General features: G+C 37.6%; 1 protein-coding gene across 1 annotated transcript; it reads right to left on the bottom strand.

Annotated features, from left to right (window-relative positions):
• Positions 1-11,550: 11,550 nt before the first annotated feature.
• Positions 11,551-13,262, bottom strand: LOC121509433 (non-POU domain-containing octamer-binding protein-like). The gene has a single exon (XM_041786808.1). It carries the CDS (start codon positions 13,128-13,130, stop codon positions 11,826-11,828), a length of 1,305 nt encoding a protein of 434 aa, XP_041642742.1. The 5' UTR covers positions 13,131-13,262; the 3' UTR covers positions 11,551-11,825.
• Positions 13,263-13,387: the final 125 nt, after the last annotated feature.

The following is a 13,387-nucleotide window of genomic DNA, read 5'->3' as shown; positions in this document are numbered from 1 at the left end:
CCCTCAAATATTCAAATGTTTAGCCATGTTTCAAACAGTATTTTTAATGCAGATGTATCTGTAATACCTCATCAATTCATTGTACTTGTTCTGCCACAGTCTTAAATGTCTTTTTCATCATTTCATGCCATACAATAGTTAAATGGATACACGTACTGAGCAGTGTTGCAAAGCGGAGGGTACCCACATTGTGTCTTGAACCCCAGTCTCCAAGACAGACAACTTCACTAACCAGCCAGCCAAAGCCAGCCCTTTGTTTGACCAGTTTCAGACCTGGTGTGGGAACCCTCCTTTGCCACAAACCACAACTGTTAATAGGTTAGCCCGTCTAATGTTAGATACACTGTGTATGGGATTGAGTTGAGGGGCATTTGTCTGCTGAAGATCTTTTTTGATATTGTTTTTTGTGATAATTTCCAAGTCATGATGTACAACACTTAACCTAAGAATACAGTGCAAATATACAATGAAGCAACACGATGTGCTCTCTGTTGGGAAGATCATGTCTTGAACCCTCAATCTTCAAAATAGAACTGCTGTGCTCTTACCTGCTGAGCCACCATATTAGTTTTGTTTCTACTATTGTAACCCTTCCTGGAGGGAGGAGCTCATGAGCCAAAAAAGCCCTACATTTATTTTCCTTTTGGAGATTGATTAGTTGACCTATTTTTCCTTGAGTGTGGATGGCAGGAGGGCTACAGTGTGGAGGGGTGTTGGAGCTGGGAATCGAACCCCAGTTGCCCAAGGGAAAGGCTGGAGTTTAGTGTGTGGGGCCTGGGAGCTGGCTGCCCAGTTGGTTGCCCTGTGGGAGCTGAGTGCTGGTTTCACTATGGATTACACCACATAGTCCGCCCTTCTCTACAAAACAGGTGTGACATGTTAGTGGTGATTACTATTCACACATTATGTGATCACCTGTGTATGAATTTGTATTAGAAGCTGGATTGAAGTGACAGAAGATCAAAAACCTCAGAGAATCAAGGTAAGTTAAATCTACTATCTTAATGTTTTAGACTATTTTAATGTTAAAATTTGTTTCTTTTTTGTCTTTTTCTGTAGACATGAGTTACAGAGTTTGGAGAAAGAATGACGTATGCCACTGGCTTCAACAAGAGGGTTTTGGTGACTATTCAAATGCCTTTTCTGGTGAGATGTCATGAATTATCAGTGTCCCCGTTGTCTTATTTAAATAAATTAATGTGAAAACTTTGTGGGGTTCCCTCACTTTCATCTGACTGTGCACCAGTGGAGGCTCTTATTGTAGGAGTTAGAGGACAGCCTTATTCAGTCTGTTACACTGTCACCATTACTATGTGCCTATACTCTGACTGCTCTCATTGGATTACGTTACTGTTTGTAGATGGCTTAGTGCTTCATCTGGTGTAGTAAGTATGCCTTGTATTGATGCTACTAACTGTCTTTTTTTTTGTCTTCCCTTTCTATGTCACCATTGCTGGAGATTATATGAATCCACCTGCTGAGGACAGCTTGGTGTGCCTGGCTTGTGTCTGTCATGTTGCTGATTCCACTGGTCCTTTGCTCACTTCTGTCCTGTTCCCACCAGGACTTACATAACCTCTCCTGTTCTGTTGGCTTATCCTCAGAGAGTCTGCCCTCCTTATCCACCATTGTTCCAAGATTTTTAAATTAAAAAATCCTCATTAAAAATTGTTTGAATGTTTTCCCATTGTCAACAATGATGGATGAACACAATACACAATATGTGGTATTCAATAATTTTGCCTGATCTGTAGAATACAATGTGGTTCTTCATATAACCATTAGCAGACAAGAGGTTTATTGGTGAAACCCTTATAAAGTGGTCCCTTTGTTGGTTCTGGATGAAACCCTTGAAATATAAAAGGGTTCTCAGTGGAACTCCCTGTGTGGGATCTAGATGAAACCCTTCGAGGGTGAAAGGGTTCTGGATTGAACCCTCAGTAAGGGTTATCAGGGAAACCACTACACCGTTGCAGGGTTCTTTGTAGGACCTCTCAGAGGGTTCTGGGTTGAACCTTTCACAGATGGTTCTGGGTATAACCTTTTATGTTGGGTTCTAGGTAGAACCCTCCAGAAGGGTTCCTTTATAAATAGTTCTAACAGGAACCAAAAAGGGTTCTTCTATGAGGACAAGCCGATGAACCTTATATGGTTCTATTCAGCACCTTTACTTCTAAGAGTGTAGTAGACAGCTCTAACATGATCAACAGTCTACTCAGCTTAATCTGACCTTTTCTGTCTACTTTGTTTCCCTGCCAATAATTGGAACTATGTCCTTTTATTGTGGTTTTTATGATATTATCTCAGCTGTTTTATCTTTGATTGACCTGGACCGGAGCTAGGTGTTCTGGCACTCATTCTTAAATATGAGTCAGGCAACCAGCAGTTCATACAAACATAAAAAGATTACATGCCATCTAGTTTAATTTATGAAGGAAATCATGTTTGCAATTTCAAAAATCCAGAGTGTGTAGACATGATGTGATAGTGTGCTGGTATTTAGAGATTTAGTAAAGCTTCCTGTGCCATAACCTACTATGAATTAACAGCGCAACAAATATTAAATCTATCTAATATTACAACAGTGTGTGGAGCAACAGCTGCTACTAAAATATGTTCAGTCTTAAAATCCTGTGTGTCTGAGGATTTCAACTCAGTTCTTAATAGTTTCTTATTTGAAAAAATACTATGTTGTATTTTCTATGTGCCATTGTCTACATGTAAGTATGCCTGTTACATACTGTACATTTAGGATCTGCAGGGTGATTTTAGGGTATTTGAGGGTTTCAGGTTAGCATTAGTTGCTGGTTTGATATCTGTAATAGTGTATGTTATTTATAAATGATATTATAATTGCACTGTGTCTAACCTGACACGCTAGATGGATTTGTTTCACACATCCATCTGGTAAACCACTCATAGACAGCATTTGGGAAAGGGCAGAGGCTTTGAAAAAAAACTCGGCGTGTGATTGGATGAGCGTTCTGTCTGTCACATCTTTATGGGCCAATCAGAGCAACAAAACACGAGACATAGTGGCTATCGAGGCATAAACTCCTTAGTGAACTGCATAATGCAAACCATGGCAACTGTAGACATGTCAGTACTCGACTTTTGTCGTTTTTAAAAAGAAAATAACTCAGTACTGTTCTTTGTTCTCTTTTTAATTGAAGAATTGTCGCCAAGTTCTGATAAAACTGGCGCTTTAGCTAACCTGACACGCCAGATGTATTTGTTTCACACATCCATCTGGGAAAGCTTCAATAGGAAACATCTGAGAAAGGCAGAGGATTTGAAAAATCCTCGGAGTATGATTGGGTGAACGTTCTGTCTGTCACATCTCTACAGGCCAATCAGAGCAACAAAGCAAGTGATGTAGCCGCTAGCAAGCTGCACATGTGCAGCTACTGAGGAATAACGCGAAACCTGGCAACTATAGACACGTAAGTACTCGACTTTTGTCGTTTTTGAAAAGAAAACAACTCACTGCTGTTCTTTGTTCTTTTAACGAAGAAATGTTATCAAGTTCTGATAAAACTGACGCTTTAGCAGCATCCAGGCTAATCTCTTCCTCCATAACTGCACCAGCTCTTGCTGCTGCTTGTTTACAATGCATTCCACAGATTAACACCATCCTGACTAGTACGTGTGCAATCTGTCCTTGGTCTTAACTTCTTGTAATTCATCTTAATTCACAAACAAGAAGAAAATTTTAATGCCACACAGAAGGATGTCCTGTTAATTGTTTTGTTACTGTTATCTTTAAATGGACCAGTAATGCAATCTTTCTGCAAAGTTTTTTTAAACATGGCATGCCTGGAATAAATGCCAACCAAAAAGTAAAAGTAAAGTACCACATGTTTTAAAAAAGTATCAAACTTTTAAACAAGCACTGTTGAATAATCAATTTTCTGTTCATGGTCAATGTCAAAATTTCTATAGTTAATGTCATTTTATTTAATCCTTCTTGTTTTGTTTGTAAAGGTTTATGTCTTAACTATAACTGTATGAGGTAGTTGTAGATTTTAATTATGAGAACGAAAAGGGACCAATCAATCAAGTATCTATTTCAGTTCTGGTTTTAGATTCCCGCAGTCATGAAAAACAACATAAGCAAGATGAAACTATTACTGTGCCACATAGCATGTGGCAGTCATTTTTTCCAAAGGTTTTGCCATGTGTGGTAAATAGAGTGCATCCTCCCTTCCTTTACAGCTCATATGTTCTCTGCCCCTCCCTCCAGAACAGCTGTCACTATATTTTAAGTGCTGAGCTGAGTGAGCAACGGCATTTTCTCTGGTCAGTTTGACAAACTTAAAAGATAACAGGTAAAATGATTTCTGTCATATCAAACCTATCTGGCTTTGAGAAGTCGGACCTGGAGCAATGTAAATAAATGTGAAACATTTGTTTCATGGCTGTGACTGCCCCTCAAGGCAACCCAGCAAACTCATTTAACCATTTAAAATTCACATATAGTATAACAGATAATTATGATCTCAATATCAATCAAAATAACTAGGATAATGATTTTTGGATTACATGCACTGGTACTGCTCAGTGTCTGTCCTTTCCAAATCTCAGAATGGATGATTAAGATAAAGACAATGAGTAGGAATAAATGTGTTTCATATGAGTGTTAACATCTAAAGATACATATGATATAAAGTGCTGCAAAAATGAATAAATGGGGTTTAGTTTCTTTAAAATGGCATGTTTAATCACATTAAAAGTATTGTATAGGACGTGTGTGTTAAAAGATTGTTAAAAAATAAAAACACAGGTGGCAAATTATTGTTTCAGTCATTGCCATTTTCTTCAAAAAGTGACCTAAGTCTTATCACAGAAGATTTTACACAGTGATCTGCAGAAAACATCTCACCACCCACCCTGTAAGCTGAGATGACATGAAAAAGTTTGTATCCTGATCATTTTTCTCTAAAACTTGCTGATCTAACTTCCAGATAGCACACACTTTCCCCTCTTTATGATGGAGCTCTTATCTCACACCATTTATGGGGCTCTCATTGTGCTGGCTGGACGGAGGAGCAGGCTGGTTATCTCCGTTTTTTTTTCACTGTGATTAAAGGTGAAGGGTAGTTTCCTTGAAAAGGTCACAGCTATCAGCTGAAAACCGTCTGAGAGGATATAAAATGTTTTCATGATGAAGATATGAAGATCCTCATATATCTGTTATTACATCAGATTGTCTCTTTATCAGGGAGGTGACAAGTCATCTCACAGCTCCATGTTTTGACATCAGAGATGTTCACTGATAGACTTTATTATGAGCTACTTCATTATCTATTAAAGGTATGGTATGAAGAATTTTCACATTGAAATGTCAACACTAATTAAAATTACTACTAATATGCTATAAATATGGTTTTAGTTGAGTGCTTACATTACCTCAAATATTTCCAACAGTTTTAAGAACCGGAGAAATCCTTAATTTTTAAGTGGCAAAAATGATACTACAGACAATGTGTTACATAATAAAGCCTGAACTGTCCTCAATCAAATAAAGCTCAAAATATTTTTTTTTAAAAAGCACCTATTTCTGAGTAAAAAAACAAAAACGTCAGGTCAAAACAAAGAGGTTCTAGTTCTCTGTCAGTGGCATGACACTGGCCAGTAGTTTGGCTTTCACTACACATAAAGGTTAATACTACATGGTGAGAGAAAGATTCCACATTACGTCCTAAAACAGCTGTTAGATTTAATTTTATTATAAAGGGGTGACTACCTGAACAACCTGGTTGGAGATTCATATTCTCATGTTGTTATTGCCAGTGAGGAAAAATCACATTTTATTGCACAACTTCTCTGTAATCACTCAGGAGTAGATTTATAGACCAGCTGTTTTACTTCTACATGAGTAAATTTTAACCAAAGTAACTACTTTTACTTGAGTACAATAATCTTGTACTAATCCCACCTTTGATCTCATTCACATTAGTAAAGGTCACTTGTGACTGATCGTGATTATTCTCTGCCACCGGCTGAGTATTTTATCAAAGTGTGCCCCATAATGCAGAACTCCCCCCAACTGACATTTCATGGCCCCCTCAATCCAACACAACAAGAGAGCAATGGAGGCGCCGTTACTTTCTTGTTGTTTTAGACTGAAGACTCGCAAAAACGTAAACCCCAGTTTTCATTCCATGAATGAATTTAACATCATGAGGAGGAAAAGCTGTTCAGTGTCTGAATAGTGGCCTTCCTGGTTAACGCAAGCAAGCATTCTAGGACCGCTCTCAGTTTAAACCAATAAGGTCACTTTTAACAGCTTTTCTCTTTCATCATGTAAAATCCATCCATGAAATAAAAATACCTGTTTACTGCTTAGTAAATACACCTGATTTTATTATTGAACAAAATCCTAATCTCAAAACAAAAGTAAGCTACAGTGGTGCACTGTTATTTTGATTGAGAGCCTCTTGAGGGCAGAATTTAGTAAGAAAATAAGAAATAACCCAATACTGTGTGCCTCCTTTAGCTCCTGTGGTAATAATATTTACTAGTATCATATTAAAGTCTTAAATTCTGGTGTTGTGACAGCTCTAGTCTTGGTCATGCAGTCTGCAGCTGTCTGGATTTCATTCAAGACTGGACAGTTTCACTCCTCTTCCATCATTGCAGACTTTGTTTACCAAGTAGCCTTTCTCTCTGTGTGATGTTTTATTTGGGTTTCATCCTGGCGGGTCACTTGGAGAGGGCTTTTTGAAACTCAAACACTAGAGAGCAGTGTCCATAACAGCTTGCTGGCACTACACGGAGTGGTGCTTTAGTCAACATTTACAGATATTTCAAACTGCAGAGACTGAACAACTTTGGCCTATAAACCCAGGATAGCTGAGATTCAGTGGCTGTGTTTCATCCAGGGGGTTAGCTGTTTGGTTTCAGCTACTGCACCACATGTTGAAACATCCTTTTGCATGGTATTGAACCTTAGATTTCTTTTAGTGGCATTTACACTGGTGTTTAAACATGATCAGTCAGCACTCCATGCAGCAGCTTCTGCCATCAGTGGGTAAAAGTATTGTGATGTTGTAAAAGTACCAGTATTATGATGTTGTTATCATTATTGAGGCTTTAACTGGGGTTAGGGATCTCTTACCCTCTTAGTAGTTTCTTGTGTTTACCCAAAAAGTGCTTTGAGTGGCCAGAAGACTAGAGAAATATTCCTAAAAGTTGAGTCCATTACCATTTTCAATTAAAGGCAGAACAGGAAACTACTTCTCCATAACTGACAAATACTTTCTTTTTCTTGTGTGTAGCTCTGTTTATTTAGGATGACCACATCAAGGAAAATGCCTGAATCATTTTCTAACTTCCTCCTATGGACAGTATTCCCCATTGCTTTATTTGTAAGTGCTTTTTCCATAAAGTTTTGACCCTTAGGGCACTCCGTCTATATAATATGTCCATTATCACTGTGTAGGAGTGACTTTCTTCAGTGTTTGGACAGTGCTTCATTCTTCTCTCAGTGACCAGCAGCTCTCCTGGACTCATCCTCAGCTTTAGTGACTTGTTTTTAAAACTGTTCTATCATAATTATATAACTCTACACTCCAACTTTTAGTTTTATGCTTAAAGCATGTTGTTAAGAGTTTTCTCTTTACTTTTTAATGCCTTCCTTAAACGATTTTCACACACATGCTTGTGAGATTTCTGTCCTCATTCTGTCATGTTTTCACTTGTTGCCAGAGGCATTTCACCTTACTGCTGACATGCATTATAAAAGATCTTTCCTTGCCCAGATTGACCAGCACAAATCATCTAACTCAGTGATCAGTGGAGGGGGCTCAGCCATTTTTCCAGCCCACTCATTTTAAAGTAACAGCACTCACTTTGTTTCCATTGCAAGGCAAGCAAAGGCTCCAATATCTTTTTTTATGGCCTCTTTAAGTCATAATGCTAACATACACTGATAAATATGAACTATTATTGGAATTCAAATTATATGTGTGACAAACATAACATGATATAAATATTGTATGAGGCCTGATGTTTGCTACAATCACAGACACAAGATGGCTTATCAGTAAGTAAATAACTGCTTTTAATACAATCTTAGCTAATTAGCTGGTTTATGTTATGTATGTACTGTATGTTAACTGTGCAATAACCTGATTGTTGTTTCCAATAGCCACGCTCAGTAACTTTCTCTATGTACTGTTAAGTGAAATGAACTGTTTATTTTCTATCATTCTGGCTCCATATTATGTTAAGACTAGAGATTGTACCGGGATGGGCAACTGTCAGTTCAAGACAATTTCAAATACCGATAAATCCTAAACTTTTAAAAAAAAAGAAAATTTGCCATGAAAACAGAGGATTTTTTTCTTATGATCTTTCATTACACGTATATGGTTAGTTATTTTATTTCGGTTTTATTTTATTAAAACAATTTGAAACATGTTTTCAATTTGTTTGAATTTTTAAATTATTATTCTGTTTTAATTTTACTTGTACTCATTTTATTTTATTTTATTTTATTTTTTTTTTTGAAGATCGTTCAAGTATTTATTTTTGGTTTCTTTTAATTAGGAAAAAAATTGTTCTAATTTTTAATTAATTTTAATTTTCAAATTGTATTCATTATATTTTTACATTATAACATTTATTTTTATTTTTTGATTCCTTGATTTAGTTTTTTTTTTTTTTTTTTTAGTAGATTTTATTGGCAGTGTTTCTGATAAACTTTTTTATATGCACCACTAAGTGCACTTGTGAAAAATAAATGAACAAATATGCACGTAAAATAACAAGTAATCATCACTTTCACTGAGTTGAAGAAGCAGCTTGAATTTCGGATACCAATAAATTATAACTTTTAAGGTAAATGGCCCGCCTTGAAAATAGACATTTCTCTTGTAATCTTTCATTAGAGGTATATGGTTAGTTCTCTTATATTTTATTTGATTGATAGAATTTGGAATATTTTTTTCCATTTTTTTGTGAATTTTTAAATATTTTTTGTACTCATTTTTCAAATTTATTTATGTATGTTTTATTTATAATTTTATTTTATTTTATTTTGATTAAAAAATACCAACTTTGAGATAAAAAATGATCTTTTGAAGTGGGAGATTTTACCCCTATCCCTGATAGGAAGAGTGAAGATTAGAAGAATGAATATATTACCAAGGCTGCTCTTTATGTTACAATCTCTACCATTAGAGGTCCCCATATCCACATTTAAAGCAATGAATAAATGGTTATCAAAATTTATATGGAAAAATAAAAGACCTATGATCAAGCTGAAACGGCTGCTTAATTCAAAAGAAAATGTAGGCTTGGATCTACCTAATTTGAGAAAAATACTATTGGGCTGCCCAGCTCAGATCTATGGTTAACTCAAGATCAAGATGCCCTATGGGTGGGGATGGAGCAGAGTGAATACCCAAATATACCTTTAGACACAGTCCCATTTCTGAAACAAGAGACATGGAGAATTAGTAAAATCAGTAATGTTTGGATAAAAAACACTTTTAAAACACGGTCTAAAGTTAGAAAGGAGTTAAGAATCCCCATCTCAATATCAAGAGCAGCTAAGATTGCAAATAATATTGACTTTCTCCCATCTCAATTAGAAACAGGGTTTAAAAAGTGGGAAGAAAAGGGTTTGATTATGTTGAGTCAGGTATTTGAAGGAGGAGATCTTGTGTCTTTTGAACAGCTTCAAAACAAATACAACCTTTCAGCTCATGACTTTTTTAAGTACCTACAGCTTAGACACTATTTACAGAAACATAAAGAGTGGGACAAGTTGTGTACCTCACCATCCAGTTTAGAGATTTTTTTTATGTTAACCATGAAAGGAATTATTAGAAAGAAGATCATACCACACATTTACAAAATCTCACAGGAAGAATCAAAGGATAACAGTTTAGATATTAAGGAGAAATGGGAACTAGAGATGAACACCATAATTGAGGATGAAGATTGGATTAGCTCATGTATAGAAAGACACAACATAACAAGCAGCCCCACTTGGAATGAAGTTGAATGGGAAGTTAAGATGAGAATTTTTAAGACTCCTCTAGTCACTTCTAAATTTAGTAACTCCTCTGGTCAATGCTGGAGGGGCTGTAGCCTGATAGGAGACCACACCCACACCCACACCTTCTGAGATTGTCCTAAATTACAAGATTTCTGGCAAAATATAAAAAAAGAGATTAAAAATCTTTAGACATAGATGTACCTCTAGAACCATCTTATTTTATAATAGGAATCCCACCAATAAATATAGAAGATAAGAATAAGAGTGTATTGTTAAGAGCTCACTTCTTATTGCCAGATAGATGATAACAGTCTCCTGGCTAAAACCACAGCGCCCCACAGTGACACAATGGAAGCAAAGAGTTAAAGATGTCTATAATAAGGAATTCATAACAGCAAAGCTAAAATTAAGAACAGAAAGATTTTTGACCAAATGGTCCCCAATATCTAATTTTCTTTCAGTTGATGTGTAATATGAAACAAAGGTAATGTTATGTGTATTATGTATTTATTTATTTTTTTCTATCTTTCCATGGTTTTGGTCTGGTACTTACTACATGTCTTTGCCCAAATAACATAGTCATCCAAAGGAGGACACTTTCATACAGTTATGCTCTCTACGGATGGTTGGAGTACATCCCCCCTCTTCATATGTATTAACTGTAAATGGATGTTGTTTGGACTCTTAGACTCTTGGACTGCCCACAGTGATATGCCTGTGTTGTTATTAAACATCTGACTGTACTGTTATATGTTGAAGATAAATAAGAAGTTTAAAAAAACAAAAACAAAACAAAAAAACAACAAAAACTTCTTAATTTCTTTTTTTCCTGTTAATTTTTTTTATGTACTTTAATTTACTTTTCACCTTTGTTTTTCATTTCTTTGATTTAGTTTTCTTCAATGTATTTTCTATTTAGTAGATACTTGGCTGCAAATGTTTCTGCAAAACTTTTTTGGATGCATTACTAAGTGTACAAATAAAACAAATATACAAGTAAAATACGTTACTATCAAGGTTACTACATTGAAAAAGCTTTAGATCGATTTTATGTGCTAATCTTATAATCAAACAATTTCTATTTGCACTGAAATTTATAAACATCAATGTTGGTATAATAAATGATTATGGAACCAATATTTTTTTCCTCTCATCAATTTTAGTTATCAAAGAAATTAAATTGAGAATATCAAACATTCGTGAAACTTGGGTCCTTCTGCATTGACAATAAAATCAGTTTGGCCCTCTTGGTAACCAAAGTTGCCCATTCCTGGATTAACGTGGATCTGACATGTGTTCTTGGCATTTGATTTTAAGTGTGACATTGTTCACTGCATCTAAACTCAATCCAGTGTCAGAAATCCATTTTACAGCAGCATTTGAATGCTTGACCAAATATATATTCTATATTCTATATTCTCACCACACAGAAAAAACATGTTTTGTGTTGTTTTTGTGATTAAAAACTGAGCAGAAATTTGTGACAGCAATGATTCTAAGCTGTTTTAAGACTTTGAAAGACATGAAATGTCAAACAGAAATTTTAGGGAATCACAAATTTATTCCAGAAAAGTCAACATGTCCAGGACAAAAACATTTCCTATCCCTATGAAAATTACATTAAGGTGAGTAATAAAGTAAAACAAATGGCTCGTTTGGAAAGTTATAATCTTTGTTCTAAAACAGAACTTGAAAGTACAAATAAAAATAATAAAAAAAGAACACATGCAACAGTTTTTTAAAGTTCATTAAGTAACGCTCACTACATGAACTTCAAAATACAGTGAATATGAAAAGGGGAGGTTAGACACATGGCTTAAAATCTGCGCTGCTTGTTAGGAGGTCCATAGTCTCCGGAGCCAGGGAGGCCTCTGGGGAAGCCCCCCTGTCCTCCAGGCATGTTGTTGTTTCCTTGGGCAGACATCAAGGGGGTGTTCTCTGCAGCCAAGCCAGAAGTACCAGCAGAGCCAGAATTTCCACCCAAAGAGTTTCTGTTCATGGACATGCCATGGTTGCCCATATGCATCCTCATTTCTTGCTCCCTGTTTTCAGAGAAGTTGCCCCTGAAGCCTTCCTGCTGCCTCTTCATCATCTCCTCCTCCCTCCTTCGACGTTCCTCTTCCTGCCGGAGCTCGGCCTGTTTCCTCTTCTGTACCTCCTGACTGTGGAGCTCCTCCATCCTCCGCAGCTCTTCCTGCCTCCTCAGCAGGTCCTGCCTCATCAGCATCACCTGGTGCTCGTGCCTGGCTGCCTCCATCTCGGCCTCCAGCTTCTCCTGCGCCTCCTTCATGTTGCGGTCCACCATTTCGTACTGCTGCTTCTCCATCTCCATCAGGGCCTTCCAACGCATGGCGTACTCGTACTCGAAGGAGCCTGGCTGAGCAAATCGAGGTGGCTGTTCACGCTCTTTGTGGAACTGCTGGTTTTTGTTGATGAGCTTTTCTGACAGACCCTCCTCTTCATCATACTGCTCCATGGGCTCCACTGTAATAGGTCGAGGGAAGGCTGTGAGAAGATAAGCACCATCACTGCACTTATCCAGGGCTTTTCTTGCAGCTGGCTTTGAGGTGAACTCCACTATTCCCTTCCCTGTGGGCCTGCCTCGGTCATCCACTATCACCACAGCTCTTTCTATCTGACCAAACACAGCGAAGGCCTCCTCCAGCAGCTCATTGGACGCAAACTCAGGCAGGTTTTTCACTGTTAAAGCTGCACCGTGTGTCGCAAACCTCACTCGTATGGGCCTGCCTCTGAATGGAGCATCATCCAGCTCTGCTCTGGCGATTTCAGCGATGATTCTGGTCTCCAGCCGGATGAACCCGAAGCCTCTCTCTTTGTTGATAAAGATTTCACTGGCCTTGCCATACTTAGCGAACAGCTTCTCCAGATCCTCCTCTGTAACTCCGGTCGGTAGGTTTCCCACAAACAGCCTGCTACGCTGGGTGAAGGTTTTCTCTCCCGGTTTCCTGAAGCTCTGCAGATCCAGGGTTAAGGCCTCATTGGGGTTGGTCTGCTCGGTCGGCTCGGGCTGCTGGCCGTTAGTGTTTGATCCTCCGGGTTTTTTCTGCTCCCCGGGACGGCTGGGGCCGTGGTTCTGCTGGGGGCCTCTGTTTCCTTGCATCTTTTGGAAAAGAATCAAAACACGAATCGAGAGTTTCCTCGATAAAAACACGCAAACTCGTAGCTGGCAGTGGCGCACAAAGAGCTGCGAAAATGGCGAGCCTGCGTGCTGCCGCGACGCTATTATGACGTAAATTCCCTACGACTAGTGAATTGAATGTGTGACGTAGTTTCTGTGCGACCACGAGATAAAAACATAAACGTCCTGGCATCAGCTCTGCGATATTTAAACAATTATTACATCCTCTTAAGAGGTAT

This window comes from Cheilinus undulatus, linkage group 5 (genome assembly GCF_018320785.1).
Source record: "Cheilinus undulatus linkage group 5, ASM1832078v1, whole genome shotgun sequence".
In the NCBI taxonomy this organism is placed as follows: domain Eukaryota; kingdom Metazoa; phylum Chordata; class Actinopteri; order Labriformes; family Labridae; genus Cheilinus; species Cheilinus undulatus.
Note: the sequence above shows the minus strand (reverse complement) of the source record. Positions and strands in the feature narration are given on the sequence as shown.

What these genes read in the sequence shown, in the direction of transcription:
- LOC121509433 (XM_041786808.1), bottom strand. Translation starts at nt 13,130, where the DNA reads ATGCAAGGAAACAGAGGCCCCCAGCAGAACCACGGCCCCAGCCGTCCC.